This window comes from Vombatus ursinus, unplaced genomic scaffold (genome assembly GCF_900497805.2).
Source record: "Vombatus ursinus unplaced genomic scaffold, bare-nosed wombat genome assembly UNPS02014773.1, whole genome shotgun sequence".
In the NCBI taxonomy this organism is placed as follows: Eukaryota; Metazoa; Chordata; class Mammalia; order Diprotodontia; family Vombatidae; genus Vombatus; species Vombatus ursinus.
This window is the reverse complement of record NW_020954551.1, coordinates 36,756,849-36,784,848: the sequence shown is the minus strand read 5'-3', so window position 1 is coordinate 36,784,848 and position 28,000 is coordinate 36,756,849. Positions and strand designations below refer to the sequence as shown.

Here is a 28,000-nt window from a genome sequence, read left to right as displayed (position 1 = left end):
CCATTGATTCTCTTGATATATTTGAGCTTTTGTTCTTCCAGATGAATTTGATTATTTTTTCTAGTTCTATGAAATAATTTTTTGATAGTTTTATTGGTATGGCATTGAAGAAATAAATTTAGGTAGAACTGTCATTTTTATTGTTGGCTTGGCCTACCCATGAGCAATTAATATTTTTCCAATTGTTTAGATCTGACTTTATTTGTGTGAAAAGTGTTTTATAGTTGTGTTCATATAGTTCCTGGGTTTGTCTTGGCAGATAGATTTCCAAGTACTTTATATTGTCTACAGTTATTTTTAAACGGAATTTCTCTGTCTATCTCTTTCTGGTAACATATAGAAATGCTGCTGATTTATGTGGGTTTATTTTGCATCCTGGCAACTTTGCTAAAGTTGCTAATAATTTCTTTTAGTTTATTCCCTAGGATAAGAGTGATAATTTTATTTCCTCATTGCCTATTCTAATTCTTTTCTTTTTCTCTCTTATTGCTATAGCTAACATTTCTGGTACAATATTAAAAAAAAATTTAAAAAAAAAGAGGTTATAATGGGCATCTTTGCTTCACCCCTGATTGTATTAGGAAGGCTTCTAGCTTATCCCCCTTATAGATGATGGTTTTAGATAAAAAATTATTCCCAAATGTTTTCCTAGTGTTAAAATTCTGATACATATTGCTCCTGAGAACTACTTCTTTTTCCCTAACAGACACAAGGTGTGGGGGAGAAGGAGAAGAGAAAACTAAGGCACATTTTCTTTGATCTTGGGGTCCTCCCCTTGTTGCCAAAGAGTAGCTGATAAGTGAATTCAAAATCCAGGTTTAAGGTTCCAGGAGCTTCATATTTTGTGATTATTAATTACCTAGAAATGTTTTACATATCCTGGTTAAAAAAAGTCAATAGTGGTACACTCAATGAGCAAAGAGTAGGTTGGATAGATGTCATTAATATCTTGTAAGTATGTAAGTGTATCACATAACACACACATACCTTTATATCGTACACACTTAATAAAACTCATCCAGCTCACAACTTGTCAGGGACATCATATGCTTAATACAATACAAAAACCCCAAGCAGTTAGGTTCTATGCTTTTGGGGTCTGTGTGTAATACTAAGGAGCAAACTGGTCCAATGTTCAAACTTCTGCCTAGATGCGAGGGGAACCAGGAAGGCAAAAGCTAATAAACTAAAGTAGATTTTTTTTTTTTGGTGAGGCAATTGGGGTTAAGTGACTTACCCAAGGTTACAAAGCTAGAGTTAAGTGTCTGAGGCCGGATTTGAACTCAGGTCCTCCTGACTTCAGGGCCAGTGCTCTATTCACTGTGACTAAAGTGGATTCTTAATAGAATAAGAACAATAGGAAAACCAGGAGACATGGACTAAGGCTAGTCATACTATTAAAGCATACCAGTCCAAATGGTGGACTTGAAAGGGTGTCAGATGCCTGACAATGAATAGGGATGTGTCCCAATATTAATCTGTCCCCTTTTTACATATGTTGGCTTGTTTTGCAATAGTCTCATCATGCAAACACAGGGCTGGTGCAAAGCTCTGGTGCTGATCAGAGAGTTGCTGCCAATAAGCTATGTTTTTCCACCTCTCTCTCTCTTGAGAAAGAAACTTGGGATTTGATGGCACAGTGTAAATGAAGCCTTGCATGATTTGGCAATCAACAAGGTCTCATTACTAAGCTCCTCCAAAATAAATTGAGAAGCAACTTCAGCACCCACACTATTATTCTTATGTAGGCGTGGGGATGGAGGGACACAACATTTTTCTTCAAGGGAAGGTAATGGACAACTGTAGGGTTAAGGGCAAGGTCAGACTCCCCTAGAGGGCATTCACATATCTGGTGGTTGGTTCTAGATAGGGAGAAGCTAACTCATCACTATCAGCTCTATGTGGTAACATAGGCATTGGTCTAGACTGCTGCAAGAAAAGAATAAGTAAACTGGAATTAAAATCTCCTGCCTAACAGTGGGCAGAGAGGAAGACAGATGCTAATTAACTAGAGGATCTAATTTTTTATTTCAATTAAGTAATTATTTTCTCTCCCTCTAGGCAATTTAAAAGTAAGGTAGATTTTTAACAGAATAAAAGCAATAGGAAATATGAGGGGGAGGTATTTGGGGGAATGAAACTCTAAATTTTTGAGTATAAGTTCTATTATCTTCAGTTCTCAAGTTAATCTCCCCCCACTTCCCCCCAACTCTAGTAATTATCCATGGAAAACTAGCATGACATAGTAGATAGAAAGTTGGTCTGGGGTTCAAGTACTTTTTATGACACACTCTAAGCTTTGTGACTATGGGTAAGTCACATAAACTCTCAGTGATCCAAGAAACTCTCCAAAATGATAAATTGCAGATGAGTTGTCTTCACTGGTAGAAGGCTTTTCCACCCTGGGAGTTCTCTATATCAATAAATCACAGATCTGGATCTTCCCTCACAACCCGCCCTCCCCCCCGAAAAAAAGAGTTCACGAGTTCTCAGAATTATAAAAGGAGTCTGGAAAGATGCATTCCTCATTAAGAAACCAGTCACTTACTAGTTCCTGATATGATTGGACAGAGTTAACACTGATACCCTAAATGACCCCTAGTAAAACTTGAGGATGATTTTGACAGCTGCTCATGACCAACCATGCCATTTAGGGTTAAGGGGGAGGTAGGACGAAGGATAACAATTTACAAAGGAGGACTGGGGATGTGATTGAATTATCAGGAGTCACAGATATTTTATTGTGTAAATTGAGAGGTAGGAAATCACAGGTGCTGGCAATTATTCATTATGGGGTAGAAAGTTGACCTTGGAGCTCTGACGTCCCACCTCTGATATACACTGGCTCCATGACTCCGCCAAGGCACCTATCTTCTAAGTGTTCTAGGCAACTCTTAAGACTGTCACTGCCAAGCAGGTGACTTAGAGGGAGTGTTCTCATCTGGGAATTCCCTCTACCAAGGAAAATCAGAGGTCCAGTGCCTATACCCTATCCCTTGAAAAGAGATTAGCAATGGCTCATGTGGATAACATGGCACATTCTTGTTCTTATAAATATAAATCATCATGAGATTGAGTTCTCTGGTTGCCAGCTCTCCCTGAGACTCACAAATGGGGTGGATGTCCCCATCTGTACAATGGCTTGATAAATGAAGGTTTCCTAAGTGATTTCATGGCAAGTCCAATAGGAAAAGGTCAGAGTGAGGACTCCCATCTCTGTCCCCTCTGAAGCCTGCTAGCCTGAGAACTGCTGCCTGGTGTTTATTCTTGCCTGAGCTGGAAGAGGGATGGTGTGGGCATGAATCAATGTGACACTAGAAATGGCTATTGCTCATTGGATCATGAGAATGTCAGGGCAGGAAAAAGACCTTCTAAGAAGCCTCAACCCATGTTGTTCAGATAAACAACCACCACAACAACACAATAGCTAACACACATAGTACTCTTGGTTTTGCAAGTTACTTGACATACATTATCTCATTTCATCCTCACAATCTTATGCAATACAGTAGATGTGATTACTATCATCCTTATCTCACAGATGAGAAAACTGAGGCTAAGTGACTTGGTCAGGGATGCATAGCTAGTAACTGTCTGAGATAAGACTTCAGCTCGAGTCTTCCTGACTTCAAGGTCACTGTTCTATCTACAAGGGACAGCTAGGTGTTGCAGTGGATAGAGCACAGGCTCTGGAGTCAGGAGGACCTTAGTTCAAATCCAGCCTCAGACATTTACTAGCTATGTGACCTTGGGCAAGTTACTTAACCCCAATTACCTAAAAAAAAAAAAAAGCTCTATCTGCTATACCAAATTGAATCTTTGATGAAGGGCCTAAGAGGATTGCCTAGGGTGTTGCCATAAGTTAGTGGGAGAGGCAGGATGAGAAACTGGTTTTGCTACAAATTCATGAACACATCTTTCCTGACTATCCTTGGAAACCTTGTTTCAGTTCTTATGATATTTCCTTTGTAGGTTTGGTGGGAAAGCTCTGAGGAGCCACAGAGATGGGCTCTCCAGATAACCAAATAACAGCTTGGGAATGGCAGTAGGAGTAAGTCTTTCGGCTTCACTTGCTGGGTATTTCCTCCATATTCCTTTGTTCACCAGCCTTTAAGACTGGTAGGGACACTGAGGATGAGACGAGTGCTTTGGAGGTACAATACTTGTAGGGTCCTTTACCACAAGATAAACTGCTGGCTTTCCTATTTTCTTCTCTTTTTTGGTAAGGAGGTATAATATAGGGGTTGGAGGTTCGCATAGACTCTTGTGGATGACCATGAGAGTTTAAAAAAGGGGGTCAAAAACCACTTCTGAAGAATGTGGAGTGAGTTTCTTGCTGGGAAACTATTTCTTGTTTTTTAGTGGTAAGTGATATCACGTGAATATGTTTAAAATGAACATTTTGGTCACATTTCCTGCTAAGTAACTGCTTGAGGAAATGCTGCTGATCCCTAGATGAAAATTGAAAATAATATTCATCTTCAGCCCTCTTCTCTGGTGAAGTCACTGAGGTTTTTTTTTCTTCTTTTTTTTCATGGCTGCCTTTCCCAAGGGGCAAAAAGAGCAAACCTGCGCTCCTGTGTGGCCTGAGTCATAAAAACTAAAACTTTTGAAGGATTAAAGTGTTTGAACCATATCACTCATCCAAGTTTTCAAAGGACGAGTAACATAATTTGAGTCAATGGACATTAGTTTGCCTGTGGGACATAAAGCTTTACTGAAAATTTTCTTATGAAAAAGTCTAAAATTAAATTACCTAGTTACATGATTCAGGAGTGGGTGGTGGGTATAAATGCACACAACTTTGACTTCTAATCTCTTTTTTTCCCCCTTTTCTTTGGTGAGGCAATTGGGATTAAGTGACTTGCCCAGAGTCACACAGCCAGTGAGTGTTATGTGTCTGAGGTCGGATTTGAACTCAGACCCTCCTGAGTCCAGGGCCAGTGCTCTATCTACTGCTCCACCTAGCTGCCCCTTCTAATCTCTTTTTATAATGTGTTTATTTTTGTTCTTTTTATTTTGTGCCACAGAAAGTCACTTTTTAAAATGCTAAGCCTTTTTCTCCACTTATCAATTTACTGTTTTCTTCCTCCCTAACCCCTGTTCTCCAAGAAATATACATTAAAACTGGGGCTCAGGGGAGGGGATGGCAGGGGAGGCAAGAAGCGAGAAGGGACACGACTGTTAGAAATAGTGAAGGCAGTACATTAGTCAGACAAAATTATAATACAACAAAATCAGTGACAATTTTTACGAGGAAGCCTTTGATTTTTTTCTTTCTCCCCTCATAGTTTTTTAAAAGTTCCAGGAAAAGTATTAGACACCTCACTGGGCCCCCTACACAGGAAAGCTGAATTTTTCTTTTTGTTTAAGCATTTATGAATAATCTAATTTTGACTGAATTCCCAGGGGCACTGGGGTGAAACCTATCTGACTGACATATGAGTAACATGCCTATAAATTACTTCTTTTAAAAGTATATTTTGGATTAGCAGAAGGTCCTAGTCTCATAGTGCTAGTATGATGTAAAGATTAAGTACACAGGCTTAAGTTTATTTTGCAAAATGCAATTATAGCTTAAGCTTTTTTCCCCCTAATTTACAAATGAAAAACAGCTATGAATATTCGACACAGTAACATTAATCATACAAGCCTCCTGAAGATAAGGTCTTATATTTTAAAAACCATTAAAATATGTATTTCACAAATCTGATTAGCATTCAGGCAGAGGGGGATGGGTCCAGTAATTCATGCTACATAATAGAAGCCAGCACTGATGTAGTACTTTAAGGCTTGCAAAGAACTTTACAAATATTATCTCATTTGATCCTCACAACAACCCTGGGAAGTAGGTGCTCTTATTAGCCCCATTTTATAGATGAGGAAACTGAGGCTGAGAAAAATTAAATGACTTGACCAGCTAGTGAGCATCTGAGCCTGAATTTGAACTCAGGTCTTCCTGACTCCAGGTCCAGGGCTCTATCCACCATGACACCAAGCTATCTCATCACAGGACCACCAATTTAGTCGTAGAAGGGACTTTTAGGTCATCTCATCCAACTTTCTCCTTTAAAAGATAAGGAAAGAGGGCCAAAGAAGTAGAGAGACTTGGTAAATGTCACACAGAGGGTGCCAGAGCCAGGATTCAAACCTTGGACCTTTAACTTCCCAACCCAGATGTCCTTCCATTATACCACACCAAATAATTATTAAAAAGTATATATTGGATTTAAGAAATAACCCTGAACAACTTATCAAGCTTATGTAGGTACCACTTAGTAATACTGAGTCACAAAGACAAGGTAAATAACATTTGTCACAGTGCTCCAGTGCCTACCAAAATGCCTTGCAAACCACTTAGCTTTTCTATCTGGCCCAATAATTCAACTCCACTTTTTACTGTGCCTTTTTAAGATTATATCTATGACAAAGAGATACCAAAGGTACTAGTACGTTTGGGTTGATTTAGGGAGATTGCCAAGGTGCTGTCTATCTCATGAATGGAAAAATATGGCTATTTTGGTCACCTTATGATGCATCTCTATAATACCCACACATCCCTTTTGAAAGCAGAAAAGTTCAGTAACTCATTTTCCAACCCTTTCCTCCTTACCCCTCTTGGTGAAATCCTGCCTGTCTTTTATAATACTGCTTAAAGGAAGCTGCATTCCATGAAGCTTTCCCAATTGGAAAAGATCATTATTCAGGGCTCAAAAGCAGAGAATGGGGAGGGACTCCAAAAGCCATCTGAACCAGAATCCCTCCTTCGGCATGCCTGGCAATTGGTCATCTTTGTCTACTAAGTGGTGACTTACCTACCTCTACTGGTCGGTAGCCTTGGCCTATTGAGTGGGAACTCCCTTCCTCCCAGTCTCCAACTTACTCCAAACAGTTCCATTTTTTGATAGAATGAACTGTAAGCAAGTTTTTCCAAATTTGTATCTCTGTAACATCTATATACCCCTCTCTGAGCACCACTCCCCAATATGCATGATCTTCCTCCATTAGAATGTAAGTGTCTGGAAGACAGGGAATGTGTTCCTTTTTCTCTTGTTATTTATACCTACTGCTTAGCACCAGGTGTGGCACTTAATAAATGCTCATTCATTCATTCATTCATCTGGGGATGAGCAGAATAGATCAACTCTTTCTTCCACATGGAAACCTTTAAAATATTTGATGAAAAATAGCCATCATGTTCCTACTAATCCTTCCCTTCTCCAAGGAAAGCATGCAGTTCTTTTGACCAATTTTCATCTGGCATGATGGCTTTTTGAGGCTGTTCACCGTCCTTGTTGCCCTCTCTTGGACGCCCTCTAACTTAATGTCCTTTCTAAAATGTGACATCCAAAACTGAATGCAACACTTCATACATATTCTGACCTGGAGGGAGCACAAAGACATTATCACCTCCCTTTTCCTAGATCTAGATCCTATATTTCTTAACACAGCCCAAGATCATAGCTTTCATAGAAGTTTGTTAGCATCTTCCTTCAGTTTGTTTCACAATTACTTATGTACGTGTATTAACTGCACAACTAGTTTACAGAGTCCTAAAAGGCAGGCATTATATGTTATTTGCCTTGATTTCCCACTCCATCTTGCCACTGGACCCAGATGCTCCAGAGGAGAAAGTGAGGCTGGTGACTTTGCACAACCTTCCCTCACTTAAATCCAATTCACTTGCATGTCAGGGCATCATCGCCCTGATATCATGATCCTCTTCGGGAACGAAGGACAAACAACAACAGTGACTAGCAAAGTTCTATGTACACAGTGGGCATTTAATAATAGATCACTGAATGTTGAATGAATAGAGGTTTTTCTCTACAAAATGCCAAACAATCTGACACTTAGAAACCTTATGTTTTTGTATTATTGCAGGTACCACCCAAGATAATAGGGAAGATGGTGCAAGATACTGGAAAGGATCTTAGAGATCATTTAGTTTACCCTTCTTATCATATTGATGAGGAAACTAAGGTCCTCTGAGATAGTGACTTGTCCAAAGTCTCAGATATAGTAACTGGCAGTCTAGGATTTGAACTTAAGTCTTTTAACTCCAAATTCAAAGTTCTTACTACACTACACCCAACTGTCTCCCCAAAGAGCCGTTAAGTAAGGCAAATGAAGAATGTCAGGGCACTGAAGAGAAGCTTTGGGGTAGATTTCTAGTGAGAAAATCCTTGAGTTCTCTCATCTGGATTCAGGATTGTAACAAGAAACTATTCATTAAATCAAATTAATTATGTTTTCCTATGATTGAATTAAATCGAAGGCCACAGTCAAAACATGAGTCCCATTGGGAGGGCTTTCCCATCAACAACCAGACTCAAACTAAATTTCGATTTCCTTGAACCAATCTGTATTTTGTTTGGCTGATGAAGCCAGGGTTCTACATGACCACCAAACTGACAGGTCTTAAGTTGCATATCAGTTTGAGAGTTGCCAATCTGATTCAATCACAGAAATGGCATTTAGGTGGCACTGGAATATCTGGCTCAGAAATTTGAAAATCGAGCCAGTAGGTCAGTCAGATGCTTTAGCATCTTCTCGCCCAACAGCCACCCAACTGGACTTCCTGCCTCCGGTCTCTATCTGAACCAATCTTCACAAAGCTCCCTGAGTAACCTTTCTGACTCATACCACTTCTCTACTCAAAAACCTTGAGTGGCACCCCATTGTCTACAAAAGGAAGCATACATTTCTGATTCTGGCATTCAAGGCTCTCCACAATCTGATCCCAGCCTGCCTTTCTAGCCTTAATTTGTGCAAATTTATGTCTCCACATTCCAGCCAAAATGGCATTCTTTCCATTTCCTAATCCCATCCTTTCCTCTCCTTCCTTTGCTTATTCTGTCTTTTAAATCTGTTATGGATTTCTAGCTAATAGTTTTTTGGAAACTTCTCCCTTCAAGGCTCAACTCAGGTTCTATTTCCTTCATAAAACCTTCCCTGATAAGCACTTTATCCCCTATATTATCTCTCTTTCTCCAGAATACATAAGTGTTGTGACACTTGGGAAATATGTGACCCACCCTGGGCAAGACATGGAACCTCTCTAGCCAAATTTTTGTTGTTTGAGTAAAGTAACTGCAGATATGTGACCAATGGAAATCCATTGTGCACTGGGAAGGATCTTAGACTGGCAGTCAGAAAACCTAGGGTCAAATCTCTGCTCTGTCACAATCTACCTGCGTGAACTTAGGCAAGTCCCTTAACTTGGACCTCAGTTTCTACAGCTGTAAAACGAGAAGGTCGGATTCAGTGGTCTCTGGGATCCCTTCTAGCTTTGGTCCTAAGGATTTTTAAATGTTTTCTGAATGTTTTCTCTTTTTTTAGGGGGATGGTTCCCTATTCTATATTATTTTTACGTGGAGCCAACTAGGTCCAAAGAATTTGATTTCAATGCTGAGAACAAGGCAATAATTGCTGATCTCTAAGATACTTTCAGGTGGCATAAAATGAGGCAGTCTGGATCTCAATAGGAATAAAAGCTCTGGAATTCAAGGGACTTTGAAGCCACCAGTGGTAATTCAATAAAAGATCTATAACTCCCTAAGTCATTCCTTCATATACCTGTAAAATCTCCTTGATAAAGTAAACAATTATTGCAAAAATTAAATTGGAAATAAAAGCAGACTGCCTCACCTCCTCCTGCATGCCCTGCCTCCCCCCCCACCCCCTCATCCTTCCACCTCCTCAGTGGGGAACAACTACTCTGAGTTACTGGAGAGATCATCAGTTCTTAAGTAATTGATGTTAGTTTATTCTACTATCCATTGTCCAAGTGAACATCAGGGTATAATAAAACCAGGTCCCTCCTGGTTTCCTCCAGGAAGACATGGTGGCATAGTAGATAGAGTGCCGGGTCTAGAGTTAGGAACACCCAGCCACTTAACTAGCTGAGTGACCTTGGGCAAGTCACATAACCTCTGTTTGCCTCCATTTCCTCAACTGTAAAATGGGGATAATAAAAACACTTACCTTGCAAGGATGTTGTGAGGATCAAATGAGATAATATTTACAAAAAACATTTAGTACAGCGCCTGGTACATAGGAGGTGCTATATAAATGCTCATTCCCTTCCTTTCCCCTTGAAATAACATACTCAGAGACTAATGAGACTTCTGCTGTTTCCTTTTCCCCCATCTATCTTTTCTGCTCATCCCCACATTACTGTGTCTTTCTTTCTACTCTTCTTTTCTACCTTACCTCCTTGCCCTACTGTATCCCAATATGAACAACCATGAAACCCCAATCTTCATTAATTGACTACTTTGTGACTGAGATTCATATGCTTCAGGAAAATGGTTACACAAGTAGGGGGTCAGATTCAGTGGCGAACGTATTACCTTGGATGTACTAGTGCATAAGACCATGTGGCATAGTAAGAAAGAAGGCTAGATTTAAAATGAGCGGGTCAATCAAATGAGCCAAAAAGCATTTGTTAAGTGATTATTATGTGCCAGGCACTGTGCTAAGCACTGGGGATGCAAAGAAAGGCAAAAATAGTCCCTGCCTTCACATTCTAATGGGTAAACACCATGTAAATAACTAGGTACATACAAGATATGTGCAGTGAGGACATCTGTGCTCTAATTCTTCCTGTGACATTTCATGGCTGTGAAACCATGGGCATCAGACCCTTCATAACCTGCCCCCTCTATTTTTCTAGGTTTTTTTTTTTTTAACATCTTATACCCTTCTCCCTTCCCTTCCCTTGATGCCAGTGACATTGGCTACCTTAGTGTTCCTCACATAAGACACTCCATCTCCAGTTTGGGCATTTTCTCTGGCTGTCCCCCATGCCTGGAATTGTTTCCCTCTTCGTCTCTACCTCCTGGCTCCCCTAGGGTCCCAGCTAAAATCCCACCTTCTACAAGAAGCCTGTCCCAATCTCCCTTAATTCTAGTGTCTTCCCTCTGTTGATTATCTCAAATTTATCTTTGCTTGCATATTGTTCCCCCCTCCCTTTAAATGGTGAGCCCCTTGAGTAGGGACTGTCTTTTGCCTTTCTTTGTATCTCCAGGGCTTTGCACAGTGCCTAGTACATAGAAGGCACTTAATAAATATTTATTGACAGACTGATGAGACTTACCTTCTCTGAGCCTCATTTTTCTCATCTGTAAAATGGGGCTAACAATTCCTATAGTACCTGCCTCTCAGAGTTGGTGTGAGGGTCAAGTGAGGTAATGTAAATCAACATCAGCCATTCTCACCAGGTGTAAATATAAAATAACATGACTTGATTTTTTTTTTTTTTTGCATGGGTCAGAAAGAAAGAAACTGAAAGCAGTTCTTCATGAGATGCTCAAGTTGTGTCCTGAGTAAGGCAGCCTTGCTGGGGGTTAGGTGCATAGGCTTTCAAGGGTATAACTCAATAGGCATTGCTTACCTTCTCTATTAAACCAAATACTCCAACTAATGTCATTACTTTGTGGCCACACCTTTGAAGTCAGTCATCTTGGAAGGAGGCTCTTTGGTAAATTACTAATTCAGCATACAAAAGCTGAGTAGCCTCCGACAAAGAGGTCCTACTTGTTGTGTTTGTTTTGATCCTTTTTTTTTAACCACTTTATAATCTTCATTTAAAAAAATTTTTTTTGCGTTCTTAATTCTCACCCTCCCTTTCACTCCTCCCTCACTCATTGAGAAGGCGAGCAATATGATATCAATTATACATGTGAAGTCATGCAAAATATGTTTCCATATTAGTCAGGTTGCAAAAAAAAAACCAAAAACCAAAAACAAGAAACAAGAAACATAAAGAAAGTGAAGAAAGTGTGCTTCAATCTGCACTCAGAGTTCACCAAATTTTTCTGGGGAGGTGGAATGTTTGTTGTGTTTAGAAAGGCAAGTTCATAGAAAAGACACCAAAGCAGTGAGCACAAGTTTAAGCTACTGGGAACCAATCTGAACAAGTCTAGACAACTGAACTACTCTGTGACTTGCAGTCATTTGCTTTGTGAATCTAGCCTCATAGAGTAGGCACAATGAGAGTGTTTAATACTTTGTAAGTGATAAACAAAGTCAGTGACTTAATCATGTAACTCAGCAGTATGGGGAGTCTTACATATCTCAAAGATGTAGAACTAAAGTCACCCAAAGTCAAAGTTTCCGTCTGGTAAAGAACAAACTCTAACAAATAGGAGGCAACATGTAAAGGTAGCTTGGCAGTTAGGTGGCATGGTGGATAGAGCAATAGTCTTGGAGTCAGGAAGACCTGAGTTCAAATCCAGCCTGAGACTCTTTATAGCTGTGTGACCTTGGGCAAGTCATTTAACCTCAATTTGCCTTAGTTTCCTCATTTCTAAAATGGAGGCAATAATAGTACCTACCTTGATGGTGAAGATCAAATGGAGATAATAATTGTAAAGTGCTTAGCACAGTTCCTGGCATATAGTAAGTGCTTAATAAATGTTCATTCTATTCTATTCCACACGATTTCTGACCTGCAAAGACTGCTACCTTCACCATGAGCTCTTTCTAGGAGTGTGCTGAGATTGATTATTTTTTCTTCAGGAGTCTTGGACACAGTGCTATTGCTACTTCTTCCGTGAAAAAGGGAGATGAGTCCTTACACTTCTTAAGCTGGGATTCATAAACTCATTTTTTGAATACTTTGATAACTGTATTTTTTGGCACGTGTCATGTAACTGGTTTCCTTTGAAACCCTCTGTGTTCCATTTTATGCATAAAATAATATTCTGAAAATAATATTTTAATTATTCTGAATATTCTGAATAATATTCTGAATAAAATAATAAAAATAATATTCTGAAAAGGATCATTCAGATTGTCAATGGGGTCCATAACATAAAAAGGTTAAGGACCCCTGTTCCAAAGGTTTTCCAATGGTGTAGTTCTTTGGTCTCTGGAACTACATGAGTCATAATTTAAATAGTGTCCAACATTGAAAATGCCAAAGCATACATTGTGTCAGCCAGTCAATAAACATTACCAAACACTTACTAGGTGCCATGCATCATTCCCTATATATACTCAACACTTTACCTTATCTGTACCTTTACTATGTGCTAAGTGCTGGGAATACAAAAAACCCACTCAACAAAATAAAAAACAAAAACCAGGCCCTGCCTTTGAGGAGCTTGTAGTCTAATGGAGGAGACAACATGCAAATATCCATGTGCAAGCGAGGAATTCCGATCAAGGGAACCACATAAGGAAAACACATGAGAAAGAACACATGGCATAAAAGGGGAAGGCTAAATAGTTTTATTTGTGGATGTGGAATACATGTAGGGGAGAAGTGAGAGATAGAGATGTTGTCAGATGGTAGAAGATCTTGAGTAGTAGGAGGGGGAATTTATATCTTCATTTGTAAGAAACTTGAAGCCACAAAAGGTTTTTTGATCAGTGGAATAATATCTAAATGTTTTCATAGTATGATGATAGTCAAGGTGAATGGGAATCCTCACCACTGTCTACCTGGAACTGTAGTCAAATGGCATCCTACTGGCCATCACAATGTATTTTTAAGGAAGCCTCTAATATTCTAGGAATCTCTTTGTTGGGGGAATTATTCCACTATCAGGATGATATGGCAAATGTCATCAAGACCTACGGACTGGAGGTACTTTCTCGTGCACAGCTCAATTCAGTTGTTTCTTTTTCTGTGCAACAAATACATTCCTATAAGAACCTCTGAGAATTCATTTTCTCAGATATGTTTGCAATCTTTTAAGTGCTGAATTGCATAAGTCTTTTATGTTATGACATTTAATTCCTGTTTTTCTCTCAACTCTGCCAAAAAGAATGAGGGGAGATGCTTCATCATGACTGTCTCTTTCTTCAGAGATTCTGAAGTGAGTATTTTCACATGAAGTCATAAAATGACCGGACTTACAAGTTCATAATAATTTTCTTTGACTTTTCTGGGCAAAAGAAAATTATAGCACAAGTTCTACAAAGGTTGGATTTTAGGTACTGTTTGCCTCCAAGCAACAGGAGACAGATTTTCCATGAATATGTAGATGACATACTTTTTAAAAACAAACAAACAAAAAAAACCTAAAACCAAGCAACGTTAAAAGGGGATTTGGCCTTCTTTCCTTAGCTGTCTCAGTGATAATGACCTTGAAGTCAATGATTTCCTCACAAAGATGATATAAGTTTTTTTACAACTTGGTTGCATCACCTGAAATATAACCCCTGACTTGGAAACCAGGGCCTTCAGCTTTATGAGGCCTACAAGTGAAAAGGAAATTGATGGAATTAAATCAGCAAATTATTTTGCAATCAGAGCCAACAGTTGCATACCCCTGCACAGCAGCTGCAGTCCATTGTAAAGATAAGTTGGGCCAACCTTTTCTCCTGTCCCTGCATCCCTAGTGGCCCTGACCTGAGTTTGGGCCTGCCCATAGGGTCAGTGGTTACTGAAAGCCTATGCTGATTTGACTGTGCTGGGTGTCCAGATGAAAAGAGGGCGGAAAAAGAGGATCACAAATATATTTGAAAGTCCAGAATCTTATTTAAAAAATCTGTATGAATGACTGATTTCCCCCTCTCCTTCCCTCTTAGAAGATGTTTTAATGTGAAGGAGATGAAGTTCAGGTTAGTGACTGGAAATGTCACTTTCTCATCAGATTAAATTTGCATAGGAGTAAAGGATGCGGTAAAAGAGTCTTTGCAAATGTACATAATTATGGACTAAGGTCTCTGCTTTGTCTCCACCTAAATGCCACCTTGGCATTTAACATTTGATTGTAAAGATAGAGTGCTTGACTTGTAGTCAGGAAGACCTGAGTTCAAATCTTGCCTTAGACCTTTCTAGTTCTGTGACCTTAGGTCTTTTGGCCTCTGTTTCCTAAAAATGGAGATCATGATAACACCTACCTTACAGTGTTGTTGTGAGATAACATTATGTGAAATGCTTTGCAAATCTTAAAGTGTGGTATAAATCCTGGCTATTATTATCATTTTTTCCAAAACAGTTTTGGAAGAAATGGACTACATTTCATACAAGGCAAAAGATACATTAAGTTTGATTGGGGGTCAGTTGGCACACTTGGAAATGAATGTTTCAGATAGGCATATCTTCCATGCCTGGACTGAATGAGGCCTACAGTTCAGAGAATCATGAGGCCCATTAGGCCTCATTAGGCATCTTTTAAAGCTACACTTTGTTATGTCTTGTCGAACCTGAACCCATAATGATTATGAAATGATATAAAAGGCTGAAATACTTAGAAACAATTGCTATTTCTCATATTTCTGTGCCTTTTGATTCCAGGATGTTCCTATCAATAAGAATATTATAGTTGATCCTTTTTTAAATTAAATTTTTATTTTTGTTCATCAATAAAAATCCGTGCTTTTTCTCCCTTCCTCCTCCCTCTCCCCTCAATCAAGATTGAAAGGAAAACAAAATTTCTATTACAAACATGTACAGTCATGCAAAACAAATTGCTGAATTAGTTATGCCCAAAAAGAAAGTCTCAATATGTACTGTCTACCACCTTTTTATAGTTGATTCTAAAATCTCTTTCTATGAATAGAATATTGATAGGGATCTGAGGCACTTACCTCTAATCTAACCCAGTTCAATAAGCATTATTTAGTGCCTTAATTTTCATTCCCCAGTAGAAGATGAGCTCCCTGAGAACAGTAGAAATTTTTTGGTTTTGCCTGGATATCTCTGGTGCCTACACAGTACCTTGCATGTAGTAGGTACTTAATAATGCTTACTGAATTGAACTATGTCCAACTCTTCAACTTACAAGTACGATAGGTGCTGGAGATAGAAAGCACATGATCAGACAAGCATGCTAACACATATCCTACCTTCTTTTAGAGTTGCCCTGAAGATAAAATGGAAAAATAAAGATGAAAGCATTTTGAAAAGAAATGTATTAATGATATGTATTTCATCATCACACCCATGTGGATAGAAAAGTAGAAGTTTAGAGAGATGTATTATTAATACTAATGTATAAAAAAGTACTTAAAAACCCCAAAGAATTATGTAAATTCTAACTTGTTATTATTTGAAATTTAGGCATGTTATAAGAAAAATAAAAGTATAGGAAGAAATAGCTGCCTAAGCTTTCCTAATAGGTAGAGAGGAAAATGTGCAATCAGTCTAAATTCTGATTTAGATCAAAACTTAAGAGTTCCAATGTAGACCTATCACTTCACCATATTGAAGAGGCAAAGGACACACCTTGTTACCTGTAGAGATATTGCTGTGACCCTCTCTCAAAGACATTTGCAACACATGATTAAATCCTCTACCCCAATGGACTTATGCTGTGACAATATAAAACCCTTAAATTTCCAAAAATGGTAGACACATATTCAATCCCACGAAAGAAAAGTCTACAACATACAAAAGTTTGACAGCTACTGCCCAAATGAAAAGTGCCACATTGATTGCATGTACATTGACACACATATATGTGTGTATGTATGTGTCTGCACCTATGCATGTGTGTGTGTATGTATATATTTCTTAAATTTGGCCCACCATGGATCACATTGTTCACTATGCTAAACAATGGTCCCAAGCCCCTTCAGGATACAATGAAAAGAACAGCAAGTTTGGGGTTGGAGGACCTGGCTTTAAATTCCTCTTCCACTACTGACTGACTATCTGCGTGACCTTGGAAAAAAATCACATTGCCTCTCTAAGCCTCAGTTTCGTCATTTGTAAAATAAGGAGGTTGGAAGAGATGACCTCCAAGGTCTCTTCCAGCTCTGAATCTATGACTACAAATTTATGTTACATGATCTCAACTGGGCCCTCACTGCAGCAAGAAAATCCTTTCACACCTTCCTGATTAGTCTGCTCTGCCATTCACCACCGTGGCTATTCCGAACCTTTTCATCCCTCCTCAAGCCTTCCACAGCATCCTTCCTCCTCCCATTTTTAGGTTGGTATCTCTCTTCATACTTCACTGAAAAATTACGTTTATTTAATAAGATCTCTCTCTTCTTCCCTCCTCCTTAAACTCAGAGCCCTCAGCCACCTTCTGTCATTATCTCCTTTATCCCTGTCTTGCAGGAAGAGGTGGTTCTTCTTGTCAAGGCAAGTCCCTTACAAGCATTCTGGATCCCATCTCATCTAATCTTTTCCAGTAGATTGATTGCTTTTTTTTAAATCTCCATTCTTATCCCCAATCTTTCCCTATCTACTGGCTCCTCTGTTGCCTACAAACATGTCCACAATCTCTTCCCATTCTTAAAAAAACCCTCACTTGCTCCTACCATCCCTGGAGCTATCATACTACATCTCCCCTCCCCCTTCTAAGCTAAACTCCTTGAGAAAGCAAAATATATTTGCTTCCTTCACTTCCTCTTAGTTGACTCTAAACCCTCTGCAGTCTGGTTTCAAACCTCATCACCGAACAGAAATTGTTCTCTTCAAAGTCATCAGTGATCTCTTAACTGCCAACTCTAATGGCTTTTACTCAGTCCTCCTTCTTGATCTCTCTGCAGCCTTTGACATGGTTGACCTCCTTCTCCTTTTGCATATTCTCTCCCATCTGGGTTCTTCTCCTATCTGTCTGATTGCTCCTTCTCATTCTCTCTTGTTGGATTTTGATCCAGGTCATGCTCACTAACTATGGACATCCACTTACCCAACCTGTTGTCAAATCTTATCGTTTCTATCTTCACAATTAAGCTCTCACATACAGGATATCCCCAAAGACTTATGGCAGTTTTAAGCTTTAATAGCTAAAATAGCTATATAACCCTTTCTCTGAATCACGTACCCTTTGCCGTGATGCAGGTTCTCATCACGTCATGCCTGTATAATTTATAAATACTTTCTGATTAGCCTCCTTTGCTCAAGTGTCTCCACTTAGCTACCAAAGGGGTTTCCCTAAAGTTCAGGGCTGTCCATGTCAGAGATATCCCCCTCCCATACTCAAAGCCCCTATTTGATAAATTTAATTGGCTCTAGGATCGAATATAAAAACCTTCTATTTGGCATTTGAAGCTCTTCCAAACCTGTCCCTTCCTACTTTTCCAGTCTTGTTCTATTTTACTACCCGATACGTGCTCTGTGAACCAGCAGCAGGGGCTGTTCCTTATATGTACCATTCCATCTCCAATGACCTTGCCATTTCACTGGCCATCTTCCACGCCTGAAACGCTACTTTCCCTCACCTCTGCCTACTCACTTTGGTTGGATTTTTTGAAGACTCAGTTCAAATCCCACCAGTTTCAGGAGGACTTTCTCAGGCCCATCTCTCAACCCCCAATCTCTCCAACAACTACCACCGGTCCTCTGAGGTGACCTTTCACCTACTCTGTATATACTGTATATGTACATGGTTGCTTGCAGTTAGCCTCCCCCCTTTAAAATGTGAGCTCCGTGAGGGCAGGCACTAAGTTTTTGCCTTTCTTTGTATTCCCAGGGCTTAGCACAGTGCCTGGAAGATAGCAAACCCTTCATAAATGCTTATTGACTTTCACATAATAGTTCCTGTGTAATAATTGTCTTGTGTTATTAAAAAAAATACACTCACCATTATGGGACATCCCCACAGCAAGGCACTTCTGAAACCTGCAGTACTGACATTTATTTCTACTCTTCTTATGGATCCGACAGTTTAGGTCACACCTATCATAGATAAGTTTCAAACGGATTGTCCTCCGGAAGAAACCCTGCAAAGGGACATAAAGAAACCCATCTTACAAGGATTCAAGGCCCCCGAAGGGATGCATGGGACATGGTCTGGTGGAACCCATACTGGGTTAGTTCCTTGTTCCAGCCCCACCACTAACTTGCTATGTGAACTTGCAAGGGTCCATTTAGGTTAAAGAGTACAAAGGAAAACCAACACTTAATAGGCTGGGAAGTCAGGAGAGGAACAGGTTTGGATGCTGGTTATGTGAGCAGGAACAAGTCACTAAATATAGTTCAGCCTCAGTTTCCCAAGCCTTCAAATGGGCAGCTACGTGTCACATTGGATAGAGCACTGGGTCTACAATCACGAAGACCTGAGTTCAAGTCTGGCCTCAGACATTTATTAAGTATGTGATTGTGGGCCAGGCATTTAACACCTCAACTGTCAAACAAGGATCATGATAGCACCTGCCTCCCAGGGTTGGTGGGAGGACCGAAAGAGATAATGTTTATAAAACACATAGCATAATGCCTGTCATATAGTAGGATGCTTAATAAATACTTGTTCCTCTCCCTCTCCCTATAAAATTGGGATAATAATACGTACACTACCTATTTCACAGGGGTAGCGAGGTGGCCCAGTGAATAGAGTGCTAGTCTTGGAGTCAGGAAGACCTGAATTCAAAACTGGCCTCAGATATTTACTAGCTATGTGACCTTGGGCAAGTCACTTCACCCTCTTTGCCTCAGTTTCCTCATCTGTAAAATGAGCTGGAAAAGTTTATGGCAAACCACTCCAGCCAAAAAAACCCCAAATGGGGTCACAAAAAGCTGGACACGAGTGAACGTACTGAAACCTACTTCACTGAGCTTTTGTAAACCTTAATGCATTAAATAAATATGACCTGTTACTATTCCCTTCACAGTCTTGGCCTTAGTTGTTTATTTGCTTTTTTAAAAGTTTGTAAAATGATGGATTGGATCCAATGATCTCTAAGAGCTTTACAATTCTGTGTGTATAACCACATTCATCTGGTCACACAGGCCTCGCTCCATCTTGGGCCTCCATTTGGTTTTCAGTCTGATCAAGAAAGGTTCTGGATTCAGTGTAATGAGAATAAACCACCATGTAATCAGTTTAACATCCCTGCAAATCATTTCAGCCACAGGCCCCATCCTTCCCAACTGCACTAAGCGGTCTGGCAAAGTTAGAGTGGTTCCAGCCGAAGCTGTGATCGGGGCCAATAAAAATCCACATGTGGATAATTTTGAGGAATTCTCCACATTGCATAATTTCCTGCAGAAATTCATTTCATTTATTTATGCAGGAGGGCCCTGCGTTACTGTAGCCCACAGGCATAAGAGCATAATAGGGAACACCATGACAGAATTCCCTAGGAAACCTAGCCCTGTCGTGGAGGCAAAACAAAAAAACCAAGATTCAGAGTAAAACTCTTGGACTCTTTCAGCAGTTCAGGGGCAGGTAAGGCTGGACTAAGTGATGTCAAAAGTCCCTTCCTATTCTAAAATTCTATTACTCCAGTTCTCCTTGTATTTGGTCTAGGCCTGGGATTTCATCGATTTATAGAAGGGCTGGTGTAGAAACCATGTCTGCTGTTGCAGAAAGGAATGGCAACATATAGAAACATTTATATTCCTCTTGAAACATATAGTCTTAAAAATTTCTTGGGGGTACTGAGAGGTAAAGTGCCTTGCCCAGAGCCAGACAAATAGTGCATGGCCTTCGAACTACAATCAGCCAGGCAATCAATCAATAAGTATTTGGTAAGCACCTACTATGTGCTAAGCACTATGCTTCTTTCTGGGGATGCAAAGACACATGGAATAATGTCTACCCTTGAGGACCTTATGTTATCTTGGAGAGACATCATGTACACATAAGTATAAATTGTGTGTGTGTGTATATGCGTATATATGTATGTATATATATGTGTGTGTGTATACACACATGTATATAATTTATACTTATGTATACACTATGCACATATACATACACACACATTAAAATGAAAGGTGATTTTGAGAAGGAGGCAGTGGTAGCAACTTGGGGGGGTGGGTGTTGCCTCAGAAAAAGTATAATTAGGAAGGAGCCAAAAATTTCACATGATACTGGGAATATATGAATGATCCTGAAGAAAAAAAATAAAAAAAAGTGATCTGGCAGCTTTTAACTGGCCAAGTTTATTTTCAACTGATGACTTATAAGCATTATTTTTCCAAGTTGGGGTAAAGTGGTTGACAGATGAAGTTGGTTGTTTCCAAAGTATTGGGACAGTAAAGGCTAAACCTCTCCCCCCCCCCCCCCCCCGTGTCCTGTAAGAACTCCTTCTTCATGAACTTCTAATCCAATACTGATTCTGGACAGAAAGCCCTTCAAAATGAAAGGTCTGACACCCTGAACACTCCTTCAGTTGGGAAGGAAAGAGCTCTTTGCCTTTGCGGAAAGATTTAAAAAACATTCTCTTAAATTTTTTTTTCTAATTTATGGACTAAAACAAGCATTTCCATAACATAGTCTAATAAAAGCAGAGCCAAGGGAATATTGTACACAGTAACAGCAATGTTGTTTTTCAGTAGTATTTTTTGTTGTTGTTGTTGCAATTACAGCAATATTGTTTTAAGAACATTCTCTTCAGGAACTTTTTCAGATTCTTGGAGATGGTGAGGTAGTGAAGTGGATAGAGCATTGGGCCTGGGGTCAGGAAGACCTGAGTTCAAACCTGACCTAGGACACTTATTAGCTATGTGAACCTGGGCAAGTCACTCTGCTTGCCTCAGTTTCCTGATCTTTAAAATAGGGGTAATAATAACACCTATCTCAGAGGGTTGTTGTGAGGATCAAATGACATAATATTTGTAAAGCACTTAGCATAGTGCCTGGCACATAGTAGGTGCTTAATAAATGCACGTTTCCTTCCTTCCTCCATCTCATGTTTTGATTGTATGAACTAAAAGAATGTGGTCTCAGTTCAATTCAACAAACATCTATTCAATGCCTACCATTTGTCAAGGAAAGAAATGAAATAGAACATAATCCTTATCCTTAGGAAGCTTAGAATTTAGTGGGAGAAGGTGAAGGGGTGGTATACAACAGATAAAATAAATTAGAATATGATAGATACAGAGGGAAGGTCAGAGGATCTTGGATTAATAACTAGAAGGAAAATTAGGGCTCACCTAATCCAACCCTCTCATCTTAGAGTTAAGGAAATTGAAGGTTTACACTGAGGCATAGAGATAAGGAGACTGGGGAACAAAAACATTCAATGACTTGCTCAGGATCATACAGCTATTAAGTGTTTCAAGTGGGTAGGATTTGAACGCAGGTCTTCTTGACTTAGGGCCCTCTTCACTGTACATTAGCTCCAAGGGTCCTGAGCTTTGGAGAAGAAGGATCACAGAAAGCCTCCATAAAGGGGTACTTAGAGAAAGGAAAGGATTTTGATAGTTAATAGCAGTGTGCATGGGGGGAGGGAGGAATCCATTGTAGGCATGGTAGAGTATATGTATAAAGGTGAGGAGGGAGATAGGAGAGTCCAGTCTAAGACCTGGAAAGGTAATTAATTTAGTTTAACTGGGTCACACACAGTATACACAGGGGAGAAGTGTGAGATGAGTCTGAAAGGAAAGTTTGTGGAGGGCCAGATTGTGGAGGGCCTTGAATGCCAGGCTAAAGAATGCATATTTAATTTGGTTAGTAAAGAGGAGTCATCAAAGGTTTTTGAGCATATAAGCACTATGTGTATAGGGAAGATTACTCAGAAAATGGAGTCATGAGTGAATTGTGTGCAGGAGATCGTGGAGGTGGGACACTGGTGAGAAGGCTATTAAGATGGTGGAGGTAAAAGGTATTAAATGAGAGCCTAAACCAAGGTGGCTGTAGTAGGAGTGGAAAGAAAGAGACTGGTGATGGGTTTCACATAGGGAGGAATCAGCAGGATTTGGTAACAGGTTGGATTTGGGAAGGGGGTGAGGGAGAAGGAGAAGTCAAAGGTAACTGAGCTAACGAGCCTGGGGGATTGGGAGAACCGTGGTTCCAATCATAACAAAAAGGCCATTAGAAGGGGAAGGACTTAATCAGTGAGGAGATCTCTGCTCCTTTTTACAGGGTATAGCTCACTGGAATTCAGCACCTCATTTCCTTGGAATTGATCTGCTCTTGTGACAAGGAAAAAGCCCTGGACTGTGAATCGGGAGAGCCTTGCCGCACTTTCTACTCTATAAACTTGGACAAGTAACAGAATGAGCATCCTTTTCAATGGTGACAAGAAGGAAATAAAGCTTGAGCCCTGGATGGGATAGGAGTGCTGTTGACATCCGTTAACTCTACTGATGGTAAATGATGCAACAAAGTCAGGAAGAGCTGAGTTCAAATCTGACCTCAGACACCTACCAGCTCTGTAACCCTGAGCATAACCTCTGTTTGCCTCAGTTTCCTTATCTGTAACATGGGATCATAATAGCACCTACCTCCCAGGGTTGTTGTGAGGATCAAATGAGATCATAATTATAAAATGTTTAGCACAGTGACTGGCACAAAGTAAATGCTATGTAAATGTTATGATGATGATGATGATTAATCTTCCAAAAAGAATCACTCTAGGATTACTATCAAACAATAGAAGGATTAGTTTGTTTGTTTTTTTCTGCTTGGCCCCAAAGAGTGGAACTAATGACAATAGATGAAAGCTGTTGACAGGCAGATTTGGGTTTGAGAAAAGAGGGGGAAAATCTTAATAATCTTAGTTATGGTAGGGCAGCTAGGTGGCACAGTGGATACAGCACCAGTCAGGAAGACCTGAGTTTAAATCCGACCTTGGCCACTTACTAGTTCGTACGACCCTGGGCAAGTCACTTAACTCTGTTTGCCTCAGTTTCCTCAACTGTAAACTGAGCTGGGGAAGGAAATGGCAAAGTACTCCAGCATCTTTGCCAAGAAAACCCCAAATGGGGTCACAGAGAGTCAGATACAACTGAAACGACCCAACAACAACTAAAATTCTATATGACTTTAAGCAGGATCATAGAACTTGAATTCAGAAAAGCACAGTGGATTGAATGATGAAGAACTGGGCTCAAATCCAACTTAAGTAATTAGCTGTAGTATTGTGGGCAAATCTACTCTGCCACTCTGAGCTTGTTTCCTTATCTAGATGGGGATGAGTAAAAAAGTCCAAATGGTAATAGTAAAATAAGCCGTCTTCCAGGTTGTGAGGATTAAAGAGTCTATGTAAGAACTTTGTGTAGACCCAGATCAATGTGAGTCATGGTCATTATCATCATTCTTCATTCCATAGTGGGGCTTAATGTATTGAAAATCCAAGTACCAGTTTGAATAGCAATTTATATTTCTCTACAAAGGAGTCATTCTATACTGTAGAAGGTAACAGCTGGAAGGACCTTTAGAAACTACATAGTCCCATTTCCTCATTTTACAGGTGAAGCAACTAAGGCTTCACAGAAAAAAAAATGTGACTTGCTTGAGGTCATAAAACTACTTAGCAGTTGAATTGGACCCAGAACCCAGGTCTACTGATGCCCAACAATGGCAGCCTGATCGTATAAATGTCTACAGTTTTCAGTTTCTTTTGTCTTTTCTTTAATAGAACATACTTTTGATCTTTTAATTTAATTAAATTTTTAGGAGGCAAGAGAAACAGCACTTATTCATATTCCATTTACTCCAAGTCCCGACAGGGAGTATATGTGCCAGTCATTGTATTTCTCTGAATTATTCTATTCCAAGAATATTTCCATGAATGATTATTGCAAAAGAATGCACATGGTGAAATGTAGTTGGATTGATACGCTTGTCAATGAGGAGACAGAATATTACTTGCTTTAGACAGCTAGATAGAAGTTTATAAAATGCAAGTGAGATGGTTAGATTGAATATTATTAGAATTGGAAGGAAAAAAAAATCAAGTTTCTGTTCTGTGTATTTTTCCCCAATGGATGAATCAATGTTTTTATTCTTTGTAAAGTGCTCAAGACTTAAAGAATAAGCTCTTTGTGAAAAACATTTGCAATTGGAAAGACAAATGGTAAAGCCTAAGTTCTCATCCAATGGTGTGGAAAGAATGGATTTGGGTTCAAATTCTGTCAGTCTTCACCCTGCTTGACTTGGGTCAAATTATATAACCACTTGGGGGCTCAGTTTCTTCATCTTTAGACTAGATGGACTAGGTGACCTCTGGGATATGTTTCAGCTCAAAATCTATGATCCTGTGATTCCTTCCCCTGCACAGTCCTTACTGTGCCTAGTGGAGTCAGGAAGTCCCGAGTACAAATCTGCTCTCAGACACTTACTAGCTTGTATGATCCTGGGCAAATCACTTAACCATGTTTGCCTCAGTTTTCTCATCTGTAAACTGAGCTGGAGAAGCATCCCATTCTGGTGCCAGGAATACAACAACAACTGAACTTCAGATCTCAATGCAAAACTGAGACCAATTTGCTTATTCTGCATTTTAGAGATTAAGAAACTTCCAAAATTTTACTGAAAAAATTTCTTTTCCCTTTTCTCATCCATTGGGAAAATTTCTTCTCCTTTTCTCATAGTTGTATTATTTTCACTTTACTTTAAAAAAAAATACTTTTCACTGTTCTTTGTAGTCATTACTGGGGATCTGCTTAAAGATTTACAGATGGAACCAGGACAGGGGCCATACGTGGTCATGTCAATGCATCCCCTGAGCCATCCCCCTCAATGTGAGTAGAGCAGAGAAATATCAGCAAGTTCTTTGAAGACAAAGACAAAAGAGGTCGCCATTTTTACCTTGCAGCCTTCACAAGCATGTACTCCATAGTGGAACCCCGAAGCTTTATCCCCACAGACTCGACATTCAATGGCCATCAGGGAGTTAGAGGATTCTTCATGAGGCTTATTGTAGAGCTGACTTTTTTCTGAATAATAAGGAGGGGATGGAGGTTCCACTTTGATAGCACCTGCATATGGAAGAACATTGAAAAGACCAGGTTTTTAGTTGGAAGCAAACGCTAAAGGGAACACAGGCACTAGGGGATCACATAGTCTAATACTAATGTTAGGATGCCAGGAATAGTGGAGGTGATCCTGCTGCATGTGGGTAGTGTTAGTCTTTTGTTACAGTATTAATATGGTCTCCAAGTTCAGTAAATCTGGAGGCAGGGAAGCTAGCCTTTATATACGTTTTGAGGAGTTGGAACTCTGGGGATCTGGTCTTTGAGCTTAGGATAGAAGTATGGGAGTGGATACTGCTAGGGAGAGGAAGGCAAGCACACAATCAGGGAACTATAGTGCTAGGAAAATATCAGGGACTTGTTGGGGTTGGGGATGAGTTGGAAGATTGACTACTACCTGCAAATAAATAAAAGGCAGTCACAGACTTGGGGGTTGCACTCATTCTGCTCAGCCTCAGAGGGTAGAACTAGTTTGGGCCAAGTATAAGGAAAACTTTTTGAACAATTCGATCTGTCCAAAAGTAGAATAGTAGTTTCAACCAGTAACTTTTACATCATTGAAGGTATTCAATCATAAGTTGGGATGACTACTTGTTGGGAATTCTTGTTCAGTTAAGAACTGGATTACATGCCCCTGAGGTTTCTTAGAGTTCCAAGATGCTATGATATATCTTGATAAGATTTTGCCCTTCACATGTAGCTTGAAATCATGTTTATAAGATAAACCTATTACCTGGGCTTCCCAGTGAGAATGGAGCAGGTGTGCCTGACTTAGAGGGACATGAGACCAATTAGCTCCCCACTATTGCACTAGGAGAAACAGTTTTAAAAATGATTCTCCTGAGTCAGAGCATCTCTGAAGAGTAAGCAAATTATTGCCTTTCTACCAGTAGAACCAGGCCCATTTAATGGTAGCCTCAACATCTAACTAGAAGGCACACAGATAAATCTATCCAAGTATAAGCTAGAAATGCAGGAAGCTCATTAATTCTCACTAATCCCCAGAAGATGTTTGTTAAATTGAACCAAAATGAAAGCATTGCCACCTGCATTCATAGCTTTGTAAATCTGACTTATAAGCATACACGTATGCAAAAAAGAAAAGTCAAGAAAAATGTAATTCATTTTGACAAGGCTATTCTAATGATATTCCAGAGTCAATTTGGAAAAAAACACAAGACCTAGCAACACCTTAAAATCTTCTACATTTATATTTGTGCTGGAAAATAAGGTTTCAGTGAGACTTGTAGTATTTTCAGGATGAATAAATAATAGTAAGTAAGAGATATTTAGTAAATACTGGAATCTAGAATTGTAACTGGTCAAAGGAACTCAAAAGGCTAGGTCTCTTTAGGCTGGAATGCAACTGGTATTGTAGGCCAAGTCTGCCACTGGCCAGAAGGATTAAAAAGGTGCATGAAAGGACTCTGAAAAATTAAGATAGATCTTAGCGCATAGCGCAGTGCCTGACACATAGGAAGTGCTTAATAAATGCTGATTGATTGACCATAAGATAATCTGAGAAAGCATGGCCTTCCAGTAAGGATAAATGATTTCAAAAGTGAAGCATGAAGTTCTGACACCTTTTTCTTCTGTTTGTTGTGGAAGGAGGAGCTATAAAAAGGAGGTAAAACCACATCTAATTTGGAGATCTATCTGGGTTAACAAATTCCTTTTTAAAAATGATAATCCTATTTAAACATCTAATTTGAACCCTTACCCACATGGGAAAGTTAAGTTATTCATGTCTTCTAGAATTATCTTATTCAAAATTCTTTCCCTTCCTCATCCTGAGCTGAGATGACCTACTAGGACACCGGGAATTCTGATGCCTGTTCTATTGTGTTTGTGTATGGAGTATAAAGTTCTAGATTCAGTCTAGCATAGTTACTATCTGAGCAATGTGAAAAATGAAAATAAAGTTCATACTTGGGCACTCTTGGAGTTTCAGGTCATACTTATAATCAGGAACCATTGGATCAGCCCTTGTGAATGGAATGTCTTCATAATGTGGGGTGGAAATGCTGGAGAAGTCAACAGTGGTGAAAGGCTTGATGTCAAAAGAGTGGGAGTGGTCATCCATGACAGACAGATCCACGGAGCCAATCCCAAAGTTGGTGGGCCAAAATGGCATCTCTGTGTCAACCATGGCAATGCCTGTAACAAAAAGTGAAAACAGTGATAATAGGTAGGAAGTTTAGAACTGAGACCTAGAATAAAGCAATCTACCAATGAAATGGCTCTGTGGAAAGGGAAGGGAAAGGAAGAAGCTTTGAGAGTGATTAATCTTTTCTAGGCAAACACAATAATGGAAACCTTATCTTCAGGAGCACTTTTTCAGCACCATTTTCTATATTCTAGGGAAGGGGTATTCAACACCTTTACCTTGCTGTCACAAGGCAATCTTAGGACAACAGTGCTGAGTACATATTTTACAAA

General features: G+C 39.6%; 1 protein-coding gene across 7 annotated transcripts in view; it reads right to left on the bottom strand.

Moving 5' to 3' along the window:
* Positions 1 to 28,000, bottom strand: part of PPARG (peroxisome proliferator activated receptor gamma) — a 174,074-nt gene that overhangs the window by 39,971 nt on the left and 106,103 nt on the right. For all 7 annotated transcript variants that reach the window (XM_027863923.1, XM_027863921.1, XM_027863924.1 and 4 more), the window contains 3 exons: positions 27,491 to 27,718; positions 25,398 to 25,567; positions 18,498 to 18,636 (listed from right to left, as the gene is read on the bottom strand). In XM_027863923.1, coding sequence (XP_027719724.1) covers positions 18,498 to 18,636; positions 25,398 to 25,567; positions 27,491 to 27,718 — 537 coding nt within the window. The remainder of the gene's footprint in view (positions 1 to 18,497; positions 18,637 to 25,397; positions 25,568 to 27,490; positions 27,719 to 28,000) is intronic.